Genomic DNA, 19,011 nt, shown 5'->3' with positions numbered 1-19,011 from the left:
TTTGAATTATACTTTTTGAAGTATTATTCAGTTTACACGTTTTTCACATCCATAATACATTACCATTTCTTATAGATAATACTGTCATTAATTTCAAATAATGAATTTAAAATAGAAAGTTTAATACTGTCATTAATTTTAAAGAATGAATTTAAAATAGAAAGTTTAATACTGTCATTAATTTCAAATAATGAATTTGAAATAGAAAGTTTAATACTGTCATTAATTTCAAATAATGAATTTAAAATAGAAACTTATATTACAAACACACCGGAAAGTATATGTATGCATTGACGTCCATTATTGACAAGTAACCATTCCTTAATCGGGTAATGACAATAGTTCATATTTAAGATTTAACACAAATGCTCTTAAATAAGATTTTTTACTGAATTATCTAATTGTATATTTACGAAGCATTATCTTAAAATGTTGAAAATTATGTTGTTTTATACATGATCATGCTTAGAAGGTTCCAAATAAATTACGTTTTTAAGCATGTTCACAAATAATTAAAATTTACACATTATATGGAGAGTTTCACCCACGTGATATTACACGGGGATTTAAATGTTTACATTCTACCATTTTATGTCAGCCTGTACATAAGACATATTTACTTATAACACTGTTACATACTTATATTCGGATGAAACATTTATATATCAATAACCTAATTTTCAGGAACTTTCAGATTTCATTTCATGATCTCATCAGTCGTTGAGATAGCCTTATAGTGAGCGTGACGTCATGGCTTAGTATAACAGACGTTGGTACGTCGTAACTAAGTATATTCATACATTTTTCATTAAGTTCTTGTAACACAGCCCAATGAAAACATTTCTTTATTATTGAAATATACCTAACTCAAATGATTGCTTTTTATCCTGTTTACTTACAATGTAAAGCTTCAAATGTTCACAGAAGTAAATTACTCTTAAGTCACAAATAGTTTCCACGTTGTATTACACGGGATAAAAATTCTCCCCCATCTTGTGGCAGCATGTACATAAGACATATTTACACAGATCCATACTTTTATTCGGGTGAAACATTTATATTTCAATGACTTAATGATCAGAAACTTTCTGATTTTATTCCATCATCTCATCAGTCATTGTACTCATAGCCTTATAGTGTGCGTGACGTCATGACTTAGAATAACAGACGATGGCATGTCGTAACTAAGTATATCTATACATTTTCATTAATTAATTGTAACACAGCCCAATGAAAACATATCTTGATTATTGAAATAATCCTAATTCAAATAATTGTTTTATCCTGTTTACTTACAAATGTAAAGCTTCAAATGTCACATTTTTCTATTAAGTTGAGTTTTATGTACATCAATTAGGTTTCACATTTATAACATGTTTCTTATATTACGAAGAGACGTTATGAATAATCTATTTTTCAGGCCAGGCAGGAGAGAAGCTAGTCTCCAATCGCATGACGCCCGCTTTTGCCCGAGCAAGAACATCTCTACATCTGAACTTTGTTATGGTAAAGGATGGGTATTGTATGTAGTTTACATGTATATTTTATATATATATTTATGTAGACAACAAAAATACTTTCAACAAGAACCAGATTTCTTCATTCCCACTATACCACAAACATCAGTTTAGGCTTGTCTCCATCGGATTTCTTCATTTCCACTATACCACAAACATCAGTTTAGGCTTGTCTCCACCGGATTTCTTCATTCCCACTATACCACAAACATCAGTTTAGGCTAGTCTCCATCGGATTTCTTCATTGCCACTATGCCACAAACATCAGTTTAGGCTTGTCTCCATCGGATTTCGTCATTCCCACTATGCCACAAACATCAGTTTAGGCTAGTCTCCATCGGATTTCTTCATTCCCACTATGCCACAAACATCAGTTTAGGCTTGTCTCCATCGGATTTCGTCATTCCCACTATACCACAAACATCAGTTTAGGCTAGTCTCCACCGGATTTCTTTATTCCCACTATACCACAAACATCAGTTTAGGCTTGTCTCCACCGGATTTCGTCATTCCCACTATACCACAAACATCAGTTTAGGCTTGTCTCCACCGGATTTCTTCATTCCCACTATGCCACAAACATCAGTTTAGGCTTGTCTCCACCGGATTTCTTCATTCCCACTATACCACAAACATCAGTTTAGGCTAGTCTCCACCGGATTTCTTCATTGCCACTATGCCACAAACATCAGTTTAGGCTTGTCTCCACCGGATTTCTTCATTCCCACTATACCACAAACATCAGTTTTGGCTTCTCTCCACCGGATTTCGTCATTCCCACTATACCACAAACATCAGTTTAGGCTTGTCTCCACCGGATTTCTTCATTCCCACTATACCACAAACATCAGTTTAGGCTTGTCTCCACCGGATTTCTTCATTCCCACTATACCACAAACATCAGTTTAGGCTTGTCTCCACCGGATTTCTTCATTCCCACTATACCACAAACATCAGTTTAGGCTTGTCTCCATCGGATTTCTTCATTCCCACTATACCACAAACATCAGTTTAGGCTAGTCTCCACCGGATTTCTTAATTGCCACTATGCCACAAACATCAGTTTAGGCTTGTCTCCACCGGATTTCTTCATTCCCACTATACCACAAACATCAGTTTAGGCTTGTCTCCACCGGATTTCGTCATTCCCACTATACCACAAACATCAGTTTAGGCTTGTCTCCACCGGATTTCTTCATTCCCACTATACCACAAACATCAGTTTAGGCTTGTCTCCACCGGATTTCTTCATTCCCACTATACCACAAACATCAGTTTTGGCTTGTCTCCACCGGATTTCGTCATTCCCACTATACCACAAACATCAGTTTAGGCTTGTCTCCACCGGATTTCTTCATTCCCACTATACCACAAACATCAGTTTAGGCTTGTCTCCACCGGATTTCTTCATTCCCACTATACCACAAACATCAGTTTAGGCTTGTCTCCACCGGATTTCTTCATTCCCACTATACCACAAACATCAGTTTAGGCTTGTCTCCACCGGATTTCTTCATTCCCACTATACCACAAACATCAGTTTAGGCTTGTCTCCACCGGATTTCTTCATTGCCACTATACCACAAACATCAGTTTAGGCTTGTCTCCACCGGATTTCTTCATTCCCACTATACCACAAACATCAGTTTAGGCTTGTCTCCACCGGATTTCGTCATTGCCACTATACCACAAACATCAGTTTAGGCTTGTCTCCATCGGATTTCTTCATTCCCACTATACCACAAACATCAGTTTAGGCTTGTCTCCACCGGATTTCTTCATTGCCACTATGCCACAAACATCAGTTTAGGCTTGTCTCCACCGGATTTCTTCATTCCCACTATACCACAAACATCAGTTTAGGCTTGTCTCCACCGGATTTCTTCATTCCCACTATACCACAAACATCAGTTTTGGCTTTTCTCCACCGGATTTCTTCATTCCCACTATACCACAAACATCAGTTTAGGCTTGTCTCCACCGGATTTCTTCATTCCCACTATGCCACAAACATCAGTTTAGGCTAGTCTCCACCGGATTTCTTCATTCCCACTATACCACAAACATCAGTTTAGGCTTGTCTCCACCGGATTTCTTCATTCCCACTATACCACAAACATCAGTTTAGGCTAGTCTCCACCGGATTTCTTAATTGCCACTATGCCACAAACATCAGTTTAGGCTTGTCTCCACCGGATTTCTTCATTCCCACTATACCACAAACATCAGTTTAGGCTTGTCTCCACCGGATTTCTTCATTCCCACTATACCACAAACATCAGTTTAGGCTTGTCTCCACCGGATTTCTTCATTCCCACTATACCACAAACATCAGTTTAGGCTTGTCTCCACCGGATTTCTTCATTCCCACTATACCACAAACATCAGTTTAGGCTAGTCTCCACCGGATTTCTTCATTCCCACTATGCCACAAACATCAGTTTAGGCTTGTCTCCACCGGATTTCTTCATTCCCACTATGCCACAAACATCAGTTTAGGCTTGTCTCCATCGGATTTCTTCATTCCCACTATACCACAAACATCAGTTTTGGCTTCTCTCCACCGGATTTCGTCATTCCCACTATACCACAAACATCAGTTTAGGCTAGTCTCCACCGGATTTCTTCATTCCCACTATACCACAAACATCAGTTTAGGCTTGTCTCCACCGGATTTCTTCATTCCCACTATACCACAAACATCAGTTTAGGCTTGTCTCCATCGGATTTCTTCATTCCCACTATACCACAAACATCAGTTTAGGCTAGTCTCCACCGGATTTCTTCATTCCCACTATACCACAAACATCAGTTTAGGCTAGTCTCCACCGGATTTCTTCAATTGCCACTATGCCACAAACATCAGTTTAGGCTTGTCTCCACCGGATTTCTTCATTCCCACTATACCACAAACATCAGTTTAGGCTTGTCTCCACCGGATTTCTTCATTCCCACTATACCACAAACATCAGTTTAGGCTTGTCTCCACCGGATTTCTTCATTCCCACTATACCACAAACATCAGTTTAGGCTTGTCTCCACCGGATTTCTTCATTCCCACTATGCCACAAACATCAGTTTAGGCTTGTCTCCACCGGATTTCTTCATTCCCACTATACCACAAACATCAGTTTAGGCTTGTCTCCACCGGATTTCTTCATTCCCACTATGCCACAAACATCAGTTTAGGCTTGTCTCCACCGGATTTCTTCATTCCCACTATACCACAAACATCAGTTTAGGCTTGTCTCCACCGGATTTCTTCATTCCCACTATACCACAAACATCAGTTTAGGCTTGTCTCCACCGGATTTCTTCATTCCCACTATGCCACAAACATCAGTTTAGGCTTGTCTCCATCGGATTTCTTCATTCCCACTATACCACAAACATCAGTTTAGGCTAGTCTCCACCGGATTTCTTCATTCCCACTATGCCACAAACATCAGTTTAGGCTTGTCTCCACCGGATTTCTTCATTCCCACTATACCACAAACATCAGTTTAGGCTAGTCTCCACCGGATTTCTTCATTCCCACTATACCACAAACATCAGTTTAGGCTTGTCTCCACCGGATTTCTTCATTCCCACTATACCACAAACATCAGTTTAGGCTTGTCTCCACCGGATTTCTTCATTCCCACTATACCACAAACATCAGTTCAGGTTTACTTTTAGATAATCCCATTCAGGATAAGGTGTGAAGGGTTTCCGCTATAGAGATCATATAATTTAAAATTAGTTCTGGAAATTTATACGAAAAGTGAGTAATGAAACCTAAAATATTTTTATTAACGTAAATTCTTGCAACTTACCTTTTCGACAGCATCTAGATGGAGTTTTTTAACATTCCATTTGTATGTTTCACTTGGTTCCTTATAATGCCTGTTATATTTTGAAACGGACAGAAAAAAAAAAGAAAGAAAATTCAAGGCGATTTCTAAATATACATGGCATTCCATTGCTTTTCCAGTGAAGCTCTGTAGAGAAATAAGACGACTTTGTCTGTTTGAGTGTGTGTTAGGGTGTTACACACACACACACACACACACACACACACACACACACACACACACACAGATATACACGGACAATCACACACACACACACATACACACAGATATACACGGACAATCACACACACACATACACACAGATATACACGGACAATCACACACACACACATACACACAGATATACACGGACAATCTCAAACACAGATATACACGGACAATCACACACACACACACATACACACAGATATACACGGACAATCACACACACACACATACACACAGATATACACGGACAATCACACACACACACACATACACACAGATATACACGGACAATCACACACACAAAAACACACACACACACACACACACACACACAACACACAATCACACACACACACACACACATATACACGGACAATCACACACACACACACACACACACACACACACACACACACACACACACACACACACACACACACACACACACACAAACACACACACACACACACACACACACACAAAAACACACACACACACACACACACACACACACATACACGGACAATCACACACACACACATACACACAGATATACACGGACAATCTCAAACACAGATATACACGGACAATCTCACATATATACACAAATTTAGAGGGACAATCTCACACATACAAACAGATATACACGGACAATCACACACATACAAACAGATATACACGGACAATCTCAAACACAGATATACACGGACAATCTCACACATACAAACAGATATACACGGACAATCTCCCCCATACAAACAGATATACACGGACAATCTCACACATACAAACAGATATACACGGACAATCTCACACATACAAACAGATATACACGGACAATCTCACACATACAGATATACACGGACAATCTCACACATACAAACAGATATACACGGACAATCTCACACATACAAACAGATATACACGGACAATCTCACACATACAAACAGATATACACGGACAATCTCACACATACAAACAGATATACACGGACAATCTCACACAAACAGATATACACGGACAATCTCACACATACAAACAGATATACACGGACAATCTCACACATACAAACAGATATACACATACAAACAGATATACACGGACAATCTCACACATACAAACAGATATACACGGACAATCTCACACATACAAACAGATATACACGGACAATCTCACACATACAAACAGATATACACGGACAATCTCCCCCATACAAACAGATATACACGGACAATCTCACACATACAAACAGATATACACGGACAATCTCACACATACAAACAGATATACACGGACAATATCCCCCATACAAACAGATATACACGGACAATCTCACAAATTACAAACAGATATACACGGACAATCTCACACATACAAACAGATATACACGGGCAATCTCACACATAGGCCTACAAACAGATATACACGGACAATCTCACACATACAAACAGATATACACGGACAATCTCACACATACAGATATACACGGACAATCTCACACATACAAACAGATATACACGGACAATCTCCCCCATACAAACAGATATACACGGACAATCTCACAGATACAGATATACACGGACAATCTCACACATACAAACAGATATACATGGACAATATCACACATACAAACAGATATACACGGACAATCTCACACATACAAACAGATATACACGGACAATCTCACACATACAAACAGATATACACGGACAATCTCACACATACAAACAGATATACACGGACAATCTCACACATACAAACAGATATACATGGACAATCTCACACATACAAACAGATATACACGGACAATCTCACACATACAAACAGATATACACGGACAATCTCACACATACAAACAGATATACACGGACAATCTCACACATACAAACAGATATACATGGACAATCTCACACATACAAACAGATATACACGGACAATCTCACACATACAAACAGATATACACGGACAATCTCACACATACAAACAGATATACATGGACAATCTCACACATACAAACAGATATACATGGACAATCTCACACATACAAACAGATATACACGGACGATCTCACACATACACATGTTCACATAGTAATTTGTTAAGCGATATACAGTTATACATAAATCACATTTCAATAACACATTAACACATTACTTGCATGTTCATCTCATTCCAAGAGTTTAAGATTAATTTCACCACTTTAGGCACATAACGATATGATACAGATATACTTCCGTTCAGCAAGAAATGATATATGTACATGGAACCGAGAAAACGCAGTGTAAATAGTGAAGCACAAAACTATCACAGACAATGCTGATGTACCTTTACTACGTAAGTGTCGAAATTCTGGCCGGTCAGCAGTGATCCTGCCAGATTGATCAGTTCAGCGGTTTGTAGAATCTTTTATCTCGGCTTACGAATACATATAAGTCTACGGTCGGTTTTACAATCAGAATTTTTATTTAATTTAGAATCATCGTAAACTTGATGCTGTGAATGCAGAGAATACGAACATACACTGTAGATTAGTTTATACAACGTTTCTATTTATTCTTATTTAACTGTTTATTAAGTTTTATGAACATGATAAATCACGTTAAGGACAAATTGTGTGCTGATTTGAATCTTTTCAATCCAAATTGAACGAAATTCCTACATGCGTTTTGTATATATCTACAAGTTCTTTGTTTTATTTTCATTTGTGTATGTTGTATCTGCATTACTTACTAGAGATAACAATGTTTTGATCAGAAGCGTTCATATATCAATTCAATGAAATTTTGCATCAACACGAAAAATGGCTTAGTCCCTGAACATTTCCATGTGAAATTCATTTCAAGATAATCATTCATAAAAAAAAATTCTATTGAAAATGGCTCATCCCGAATACATAGTACATTTTTGGTATGAAATATTATTCAACATTAACTTAAAAAGAAAGAAATAATACACATAATTTTTAAATGAGGAACTTTTGCTGGTATTGCGGAATGCTTTAATGTTTGTAGGGGTTACCTCCCCTGATGATATAAAAAATCGTATATATTTCATGGATAAACTCGTTTTTTTTTTCAAGGATAACTTTAAATTCGTTTTATTTTTGGGATTAAGTTCTGTTGTGGCCTATATATCGTGTATGAATGAAATTGATGTCGTGATCCCGAATAAAGCTCGTTTCACTTAAAAGGATCATTCTGTAATTTATATAAACGCTTTGCCTGGCAACTCACAATTTACAAATGGCTGATTTCCTGTTCCTGGAGATATGTTTTCATTTGAGAGATACATGCACGTATAGCATCAATATGTAGATTGCCAAGTGACTACCGCTTGGTGTTCCGTATTACCTGAGCAGATTCTAAATTCTTTGTGTTTTCTACGTTATAAAACCAAGTCCTTGTGCCGATTTAAGGGAAAACGGGCACCTGTTGGTTTGAGTTTCGATTTTGTTGTTATTTTCACTGCAGGATATCTGGAAAATCTGATGATTTTTTAAGCTTAACCTTTAACCACAATGTCGACAGTGGCCACTACACCAACTGTGACGTCAGGGACGGGAAAATATGACGTCAAATCTCCAGACCAATTCAAGTCAAAGTCGCCTGATAAGCAGGAGAGGTAGGCTTTGACAAATGTTGCTGTACATGTGCTGGACTTGTCCCAAACTATGTATAATAATGATAACTATGTATGTTTTCTAATGAATCAATGAATGATGGAATCCATAGCATCTGGCCTAAACATACACCAGGCCTGAAATATTCTAGTCAAATTGCTGAAACGAAATCCCCCCTAGCCATATTGATAATGTAACCTAAGATAAGAGTTTCCTTTTGACACTACACACTTTAGGACAAAGGTCAGTAGTGTCCATGTCTGATAGACTATAAATCTCAAATATCTATCGTAAGAACCGGAGAAAATTGGGCATGACTTGATAGAAAATGTCAACCAAAATTATATAAGATAAAAATACAATGGAAAAGATGTATGTTAATGGATTCATTAAAGTAGCAATTTGGACGTAGGATTGAATAATTGATTTAATATCCAAATTGATTCTGAATAATTATATAGTTATAGAACTTGCAGTTATGTAGTACTGTGGTAGTCAGTTTCTGTCACCTGATTACCTGTTTTTAATTTCCGTTGTGATAACTCCGGTAAATGCTACAGGAAGCCTCAATCTTCTCTTAAGCTTGATCGGCTGAGCATAAGTATAAAACTGTAAATCTTAAACCCTTTTGAGGAGTGCAGGAAGCAATTTCATTTTCAACAACATTTCATGACTAGATGTTAATTGTAAGCCAGACTACCTTTTAACCTTTCATGAAGATTATAGTGAGCGTATAGAATAACAATTTAAGGAAGAGAGAGCATACAAGTGTCTGATTACAAACAATAATTTTAGCCATATTTAACCTATGAGGGTGTTTATAATTATCAAATATCAATGATTATTGGGATTGAAACTGCAGAATTTCCAGCAAGGGCTCCACCTCTTATGTTGGAGCCTTTAGACCAAAACGTCAACCACTGGAAAGCATTATGACAACTACATCTTCAAAGGGGTGAGACAAAATGATAACTTGGGTGATGCAGATGTACACTGTACAGATGTGATTGAATGTGTGTTTTACTTTTAGGTACAGGTTTGTAACAGTGGTGTAAGGGGTGGTTATAGGGTAAGGTGATGAATGGTTTCGGGACATTAACCAATTTGTGTGTAATTTGATTGACATTTAAAGTATGCAGTCTGTATAATGTTAATATATATCCCTCCCTTATCTGGAAAGAGATTCCTCTATTTTCACTACAAAGTAAAGAGTGACTTTATCTTAGTAAGGTTGGAAATCTCCAGTGTATTTTTTTGGTACTAAAACAAAGAGGAAATTTCTGAATGGAAACATATTATTTAAGCTGAGATGATAATTACAGTACATGAGGTTGAAAAAGATGTTTTTAACACTAACACAATTGAACTTATGTCAAACAACCAATAAATCCAGTTAAACGTGAACTGACTTTCAAGCTGAATATCTCCACTTTTTCAAAGTTTGATCATATTTGTCGTTATATTGTAAAGTTTGTAAAAACTGAATTGATTCTATGTGTGTTGCTTGTAAACATTACAAAATTATTTTTTTGGTGACGGTCAAAACTTGTACTTGTTTTTTGTTTGTTAAAAAAAATCTATTACTAAAACATTGAAATACATTGTAAAATATGACAGTATTTGAGATGTACCCTCGGGGGAGTATTTTTTTTCTAAATGTTGAAACACAGATCCAGACATTAAACCTTATTTTTGCGAGACACCTTTTAAAACTGCTTTGAAAAAAAAAATTTGGTGACAACTACAGAGGCTTACTTTTGAAGAACACTGGAAGTTGTGTTGTTGTGTATTACTACCTGCTTTTAATACTACATACATACAGACTGTATTTCATATTTTACAATGTTTTGATTTCTTTTTTATCAGAAAACCACTGACAGACAAATTGGAGAACAGGTTAACTATGAAGGACCTCAACAAGTTACAGCGAGCTTTTATGGTATGATTCCAGTGGTTTTCCTGTCTCTATATATTTGGATCCAATAAGATAGGCCCTGTTCCTAACTGTGTATGCTTGTTTTTTAACTGTTGAAGTCATCCTAATTCTGAAAATCTTTTCATGTTGTAGTTTTTATTTGTGAACCTGAGATCTAGCAGACATCCATATCTTTTGTCTCATTTCCCAAGTTTCCTATTTTCTTTGATGGCTCAGATACCAGGAAATCAGATTTGGATTTTAATTCCAGAGAGCCATGAAATACGAGCCTGACAAAATTAATGAATTTTGTAATCTGAGCTTATATGATAGACAGAATCTTATGTGAGTTTCCATTAATGTGAGAATTATAGATAGTGTTTCATTCACTTGCCTGTAGATCAAAAATTCTAAATGAAATATAAACTCATGTGTGAATCAGTTAACCATGATTTCCTGTGTGTAAGGAGAATCTCCTATTGTTGCTCTGTGAAAGCTCTCATACTTGCCTTATTTATCAATATCCTACCATTTGTAAGTCGATTTTGCCCAATCAGTAAACAATTAGCTCCATGTTCTGTTTTTTGGTCTATATATATATATATATATATATGAAGTAATAGCACCAGTATATATATATATATATATTTAACCTCAAACTTAGCACAATATGCATTTGATGTTCTTTGGGAAACAGTTTGTCAGGTAGCCTGCTCACAGAAGACATTATATGTTTCTAAATCTTATAACCTGTGGGCATTACACAGAAAATTAGGGTTTCATTTGAATATATTTGTATATATGTAAATATATAAAATCTTTGAAGTAACATCAATGGTATGGTTTAATATTAGTACTGGATTTTAACAGACAAATGTTTGTTAATATAATATATACGATCAATGAAATAATAACGATCGTACACACAAATAAATTGTCAAATTTTCGAGGCAATCTGCCAAGGGACAGAGTATATATATATATATTGTCCATACTGGTGTTATTACTTCATATATATATATATATATATAAAGTAATAGCACCAGTATATATATATATATATATATATATGAAGTAATAGCACCAGTATGGACAAGCGAAATGTCAAATTATGGGGCAACCTGCTCCTTTATGAAGACACAAATATTACATAAATTACATCACATACATAGAACATAAGACAAGCACAAAGTTATAAATCTAATATCGAAAGCTGTAGTATAAATTTAGGTGTCTCGATAATCCCTTCGGCCGATATTGATATCAAATATCAATCAAAATCAAACATATATATATAGGTATATATATATGTATTTGTAATAGAATGACAATGAATACATAGAATTGATTACATTGATAGGCATTTCAGAGAAGGTTATCAATGAAAGGGTGAAATAAGATCAATATACAACACATGTGAATTATCACTGAAAATATTGAACATTTTTATAATAATATTGAATTGTCATGTTCATATAAAGAAGTTAAGAAGTTGTTATTGTGTCTTGTTACAGTGATCATTATAACATCTAAATGGATTTTTCTGCTTTAAGCTTTGACCTTATTTAACTAATTTTTTCATCCAACTGTTCTCCAGTAAGGAAAAAAAAATTAAAATATCTGTATGATTTTATAGGCAGCTCGATCCTTACAGGCATAAAAAGAAAATCAAGATTTTGATGATATATAAGAGTTTTGGTTTTGGATATTATACCTAACACATTTTCCAAATCTAAAGCATCTCCCTTGAATTGCCATTTTCTGATTACAAACTCTTATAAATATGATATGCTTCCTATGAAGAATGTTCACAATTTTAACATAGGATCCTGTTACTGACCTTGTTTATTTTCAGACTGAAGGCGATGGGTATGACAACAAACTTGCTCTGTACCGGGACCAGTTCTGTGAGGCATTGTCTATTCTGCTGGAGAAAGGAACCCGAGAAGAGGTATACAATTTCATTATAAACACTGCAGAGCGTGAATGTTTCACTTCCCATCAGGATTCGTACTTTCTGGTATTATGACACATGAAAGTTATTAGATCACCAGTTTGATAGTTTTATCCTCTGTAACAAACAAGAATTGGAAAGGGGAAGAAAAAAGGGGCAGGTGAAGGAAGCCATCTAGATTGTAATAGTTATGTTCTAAACAAGGATGAGGGGGTCCATCATTAATTTTCTTGTGCGTCTTTGACCAGATTTTAAACAAAGCATACCTGCATCATCTTTCAGGAGAGCACATTACTACCATCTAATGTATGACTGGAAGATCACAAATCTGACCTGTTTGCTATACAGTATAATCACCATCTCATCACTTTTCATCACAGTCAAAAAATCATTAGAAGTTATTACCACCTAGTACACTATACTGGTCATTTGTGTAATGAAGTGGTACCTCTTGTTTATCTTTTAGTATACATGTATGTAGAATAATCGTTCTTGAATTAATTTTACATCCTAAACAAAAATCAAAATCTTCAACCAATTTTAAGTGAAATTCTTTATGGTGATGTTGACCTGAAGAAGTTTGCCAGGTAGAAAATCTGTTAGACATGATATATAGTAAAACTACATGAATCCTGTCTGTTGAGATTCTACTGGACGTATATCATTTGTTGTAAAATTGTTGTAATTTCATGAAATCTCTTTATAAAATATGATATCTGTATCTCTTTGATTTTCCTGATTATGTTAACATCTTCTTGGGAAAACTTTTGTACTTTACTGTATTTTGAAATCTGTAGTATGGAGAACTATTTGACAAGATTGACGTCGCACGGGAGGGGAGTGTCGACTGGGACAAGTTTGCTTCACATATGCTGCTGGAGTTTTACGAAAAAGATGATCGTGTGAAGTCTACACAGGTCCCCCAATGGAAAGATTTGAAGCCCTTACCAAGGTTAATGCAGATACACTTTCCCGCTTTAAACTGCATGTGGCTTGTTTATTGGATATTACCAGCTACTACTTAAAGAAATAATACATACACAGCAATACAAACAAATAATTGATTTGTTTTCTTTTTTGTGTGTTTTAATTTTTGTGTGTTTTATTTTTCATGTGGTCTGTTCAGAAATATTGGTGCTAATCAATCATCCAATAGTTTGTGTGGTATACTGCTAGTGGTACTTGTTTAAACTGTACACAGGAAACAAACACATTTTTGATCAACAGTGTGCCACACTATCAATCATGGTGGTCATTCTACATTAGATGTATATTAAGTGGGTCTGTCATTGATTAATATTGCTGGAATGTTAAGATATCAGATCATTGGACAAATCTAACCCCCCCCCCCCTCCCCAACCCACACACACAGAATGATGTGACTGTATATCAAACAATTTTGTGGTGTTGCAGTCCTCACAAAGACGTCATACAGAAGGTGGTCTTCCTGAAAAACACAAACAAATATATAGCAGTCAGTAAGGTAAGTATAGATACAACTATCAAAGATTTGTGTGTAGACCAGTCAGTAAGTATAGATACAACTATCAAAGATTTGTGTGTAGACCAGTCAGTAAGTATAGATACAACTATCAAAGATCTGTGTGTAGACCAGTCAGTAAGTATAGATACAACTATCAAAGATTTGTGTGTAGACCAGTCAGTAAGTATAGATACAACTATCAAAGATCTGTGTGTAGACCAGTCAGTAAGTATAGATACAACTATCAAAGATTTGTGTGTAGACCAGTCAGTAAGTATAGATACAACTATCAAAGATCTGTGTGTAGACCAGTCAGTAAGTATAGATACAACTATCAAAGATCTGTGTGTAGACCAGTCAGTAAGTATAGATAGGACTGTCAAAGATCTGTGTGTAGACCAGTCAGTAAGTATAGATAGGACTGTCAAAGATCTGTGTGTAGACCAGTCAGTAAGTATAGATACAACTATCAAAGATCTGTGTGTAGACCAGTCAGTAAGTATAGATACAACTATCAAAGATTTGTGTGTAGACCAGTCAGTAAGTATAGATACAACTATCAAAGATCTGTGTGTAGACCAGTCAGTAAGTATAGATACAACTATCAAAGATTTGTGTGTAGACCAGTCAGTAAGTATAGATACAACTATCAAAGATCTGTGTGTAGACCAGTCAGTAAGTATAGATACAACTATCAAAGATCTGTGTGTAGACCAGTCAGTAAGTATAGATAGGACTGTCAAAGATCTGTGTGTAGACCAGTCAGTAAGTATAGATAGGACTGTCAAAGATCTGTGTGTAGACCAGTCAGTAAGTATAGATACAACTATCAAAGATCTGTGTGTAGACCAGTCAGTAAGTATAGATACAACTGTCAAAGATTTGTGTGTAGACCAGTCAGTAAGTATAGATACAACTATCAAAGATCTGTGTGTAGACCAGTCAGTAAGTATAGATACAACTATCAAAGATCTGTGTGTAGACCAGTCAGTAAGTATAGATAGGACTGTCAAAGATCTGTGTGTAGACCAGTCAGTAAGTATAGATAGGACTGTCAAAGATCTGTGTGTAGACCAGTCAGTAAGTATAGATACAACTATCAAAGATCTGTGTGTAGACCAGTCAGTAAGTATAGATACAACTATCAAAGATTTGTGTGTAGACCAGTCAGTAAGTATAGATACAACTATCAAAGATCTGTGTGTAGACCAGTCAGTAAGTATAGATACAACTATCAAAGATTTGTGTGTAGACCAGTCAGTAAGTATAGATACAACTATCAAAGATCTGTGTGTAGACCAGTCAGTAAGTATAGATACAACTATCAAAGATCTGTGTGTAGACCAGTCAGTAAGTATAGATAGGACTGTCAAAGATCTGTGTGTAGACCAGTCAGTAAGTATAGATAGGACTGTCAAAGATCTGTGTGTAGACCAGTCAGTAAGTATAGATACAACTATCAAAGATCTGTGTGTAGACCAGTCAGTAAGTATAGATACAACTGTCAAAGATTTGTGTGTAGACCAGTCAGTAAGTATAGATACAACTATCAAAGATCTGTGTGTAGACCAGTCAGTAAGTATAGATACAACTATCAAAGATCTGTGTGTAGACCAGTCAGTAAGTATAGATACAACTATCAAAGATCTGTGTGTAGACCAGTCAGTAAGTATAGATAGGACTATCAAATATTTGTGTGTAGACCAGTCAGTAAGTATAGATACAACTATCAAAGATTTGTGTGTAGACCAGTCAGTAAGTATAGATACAACTATCAAAGATCTGTGTGTAGACCAGTCAGTAAGTATAGATACAACTATCAAAGATTTGTGTGTAGACCAGTCAGTAAGTATAGATACAACTATCAAAGATCTGTGTGTAGACCAGTCAGTAAGTATAGATACAACTATCAAAGATTTGTGTGTAGACCAGTCAGTAAGTATAGATACAACTATCAAAGATTTGTATGTAGACCAGTCAGTAAGTATAGATACAACTATCAAAGATCTGTGTGTAGACCAGTCAGTAAGTATAGATACAACTATCAAAGATTTGTGTGTAGACCAGTCAGTAAGTATAGATACAACTATCAAAGATTTGTGTGTAGACCAGTCAGTAAGTATAGATACAACTATCAAAGATCTGTGTGTAGACCAGTCAGTAAGTATAGATACAACTATCAAAGATCTGTGTAGACCAGTCAGTAAGTATAGATACAACTATCAAAGATCTGTGTGTAGACCAGTCAGTAAGTATAGATACAACTATCAAAGATCTGTGTGTAGACCAGTCAGTAAGTATAGATAGGACTGTCAAAGATTTGTGTGTAGACCAGTCAGTAAGTATAGATAGGACTATCAAAGATCTGTGTGTAGACCAGTCAGTAAGTATAGATACAACTATCAAAGATTTGTGTGTAGACCAGTCAGTAAGTATAGATACAACTATCAAAGATTTGTGTGTAGACCAGTCAGTAAGTATAGATACAACTATCAAAGATCTGTGTGTAGACCAGTCAGTAAGTATAGATACAACTATCAAAGATCTGTGTGTAGACCAGTCAGTAAGTATAGATAGGACTATCAAATATTTGTGTGTAGACCAGTCAGTAAGTATAGATAGGACTATCAAAGATTTGTGTGTAGACCAGTCAGTAAGTATAGATACAACTATCAAAGATCTGTGTAGATTTATGAAATGTTCATTTGATGGAAATGAAGGATTACTGAAGGAAAATTCATAAACAAGGGAATTTTTCATATTTGATCATTGCAGACATAACCACACGTGAGCTTTTGTAATTTTTTGTAGAAAGTCTGCTAAACTTTATGAAATATTTTGAAGTTTTCATGAAGAATAAATCTTTTTAGGAGGGCACAATATCTATCTGGCCTCAGGATCTAAAGCAGTCAAGGTCATTTAAGACCGGAACAGACACTTGTAAAGGTCGTGACCTTTGGATAACACATTTCTGTGCTTTACAGAATATCAACAAATTGGCTCTGGCCTTTACGAGTAAAGAGATTTGTAAGTACATCTGTCACTGATTGGATACTGATAACCGTTTTAACATTTGATTTCTGGTGAGAAGTTTATCTGTGTATGAGTCACAGTTCAATTTGTTTAGTTGTAGCTAAAGTTTATCTGTGTATGAGTCACAGTTCAATTTGTTTAGTTGTAGCTAAAGTTTATCTGTGTATGAGTCACAGTTCAATTTGTTTAGTTGTAGCTAAAGTTTATCTGTGTATGAGTCACAGTTCAATTTTTTTAGTTGTAGCTAAAGTTTATCTGTGTATGAGTCACAGTTCAATTTGTTTAGTTGTAGCTAAAGTTTATCTGTGTATGAGTCACAGTTCAATTTGTTTAGTTGTAGCTAAAGTTTATCTGTGTATGAGTCACAGTGTAAATTGTTTAGTTGTAGCTAAAGTTTATCTGTGTATGAGTCACAGTTCAATTTGTTTAGCTGTAGCTAAAGTTTATCTGTGTATGAGTCACAGTTCAATTTAGTTGTAGCTAAAGTTTATCTGTGTATGAGTCACAGTTCAATTTGTTTAGTTGTAGCTAAAGTTTATCTGTGTATGAGTCACAGTTCAATTTGTTTAGTTGTAGCTAAAGTTTATCTGTGTATGAGTCACAGTTCAATTTGTCTAGTTGTAGCTAAAGTTTATCTGTGTATGAGTCACAGTTCAATTTGTTTAAAAGTTTATCTGTGTATGAGTCACAGTTCAATTTGTTTAGCTGTAGCTAAAGTTTATCTGTGTATGAGTCACAGTTCAATTTGTTTAGTTGTAGCTAAAGTTTATCTGTGTATGAGTCACAGTTCAATTTGTTTAGTTGTAGCTAAAGTTTATCTGTGTATGAGTCACAGTTCAATTTGTTTAGTTGTAGCTAAAGTTTATCTGTGTATGAGTCACAGTTCAATTTGTCTAGTTGTAGCTAAAGTTTATCTGTGTATGAGTCACAGTTCAATTTGTTTAGTTGTAGCTAAAGTTTATCTGTTAGTGTATGAGTCACAGTTCAATTTGTCTAGTTGTAGCTAAAGTTTATCTGTGTATGAGTCACAGTTCAATTTGTTTAGTTGTAGCTAAAGTTTATCTGTGTATGAGTCACAGTTCAATTTGTTTAGTTGTAGCTAAAGTTTATCTGTGTATGAGTCACAGTTCAATTTGTCTTGTTGTAGCTAAAGTTTATCTGTGTATGAGTCACAGTTCAATTTGTTTAGTCAGTTCAATTTGTTTAGTTGTAGCTGTTTAGTGTATGAGTCACAGTAAAGTTGTAGCTAAAGTTTATCTGTGTATGAGTCACAGTTCAATTTGTTTAGTTGTAGCTAAAGTTTATCTGTGTATGAGTCACAGTTCAATTTGTCTAGTTGTAGCTAAAGTTTATCTGTGTATGAGTCACAGTTCAATTTGTTTAGTTGTAGCTAAAGTTTATCTGTGTATGAGTCACAGTTCAATTTAGT

At 35.5% G+C, this 19,011-nt stretch overlaps 1 protein-coding gene across 1 annotated transcript in view; it reads left to right on the top strand.

Moving 5' to 3' along the window:
• Positions 1-9,095: 9,095 nt before the first annotated feature.
• The window catches only part of LOC132562134 (WD repeat-containing protein 49-like), an 86,858-nt gene continuing 76,942 nt past the window's right edge, over positions 9,096-19,011 (top strand). Inside the window, 7 exon segments of the mRNA XM_060226859.1 lie at positions 9,096-9,199; positions 10,060-10,152; positions 11,064-11,136; positions 12,968-13,063; positions 13,864-14,018; positions 14,480-14,549; positions 17,420-17,580. Coding sequence (XP_060082842.1) covers positions 9,096-9,199; positions 10,060-10,152; positions 11,064-11,136; positions 12,968-13,063; positions 13,864-14,018; positions 14,480-14,549; positions 17,420-17,580 — 752 coding nt within the window.

The sequence above is a fragment of the Ylistrum balloti genome, unplaced genomic scaffold (genome assembly GCF_031769215.1).
Source record: "Ylistrum balloti isolate Yb309-2 unplaced genomic scaffold, AGI_CSIRO_Ybal_v1 Utg371352, whole genome shotgun sequence".
Classification (NCBI taxonomy): domain Eukaryota; kingdom Metazoa; phylum Mollusca; class Bivalvia; order Pectinida; family Pectinidae; genus Ylistrum; species Ylistrum balloti.
The sequence above is the reverse complement of the archived record's forward strand: the minus strand, read 5'-3'. Positions and strand labels throughout refer to the sequence as shown.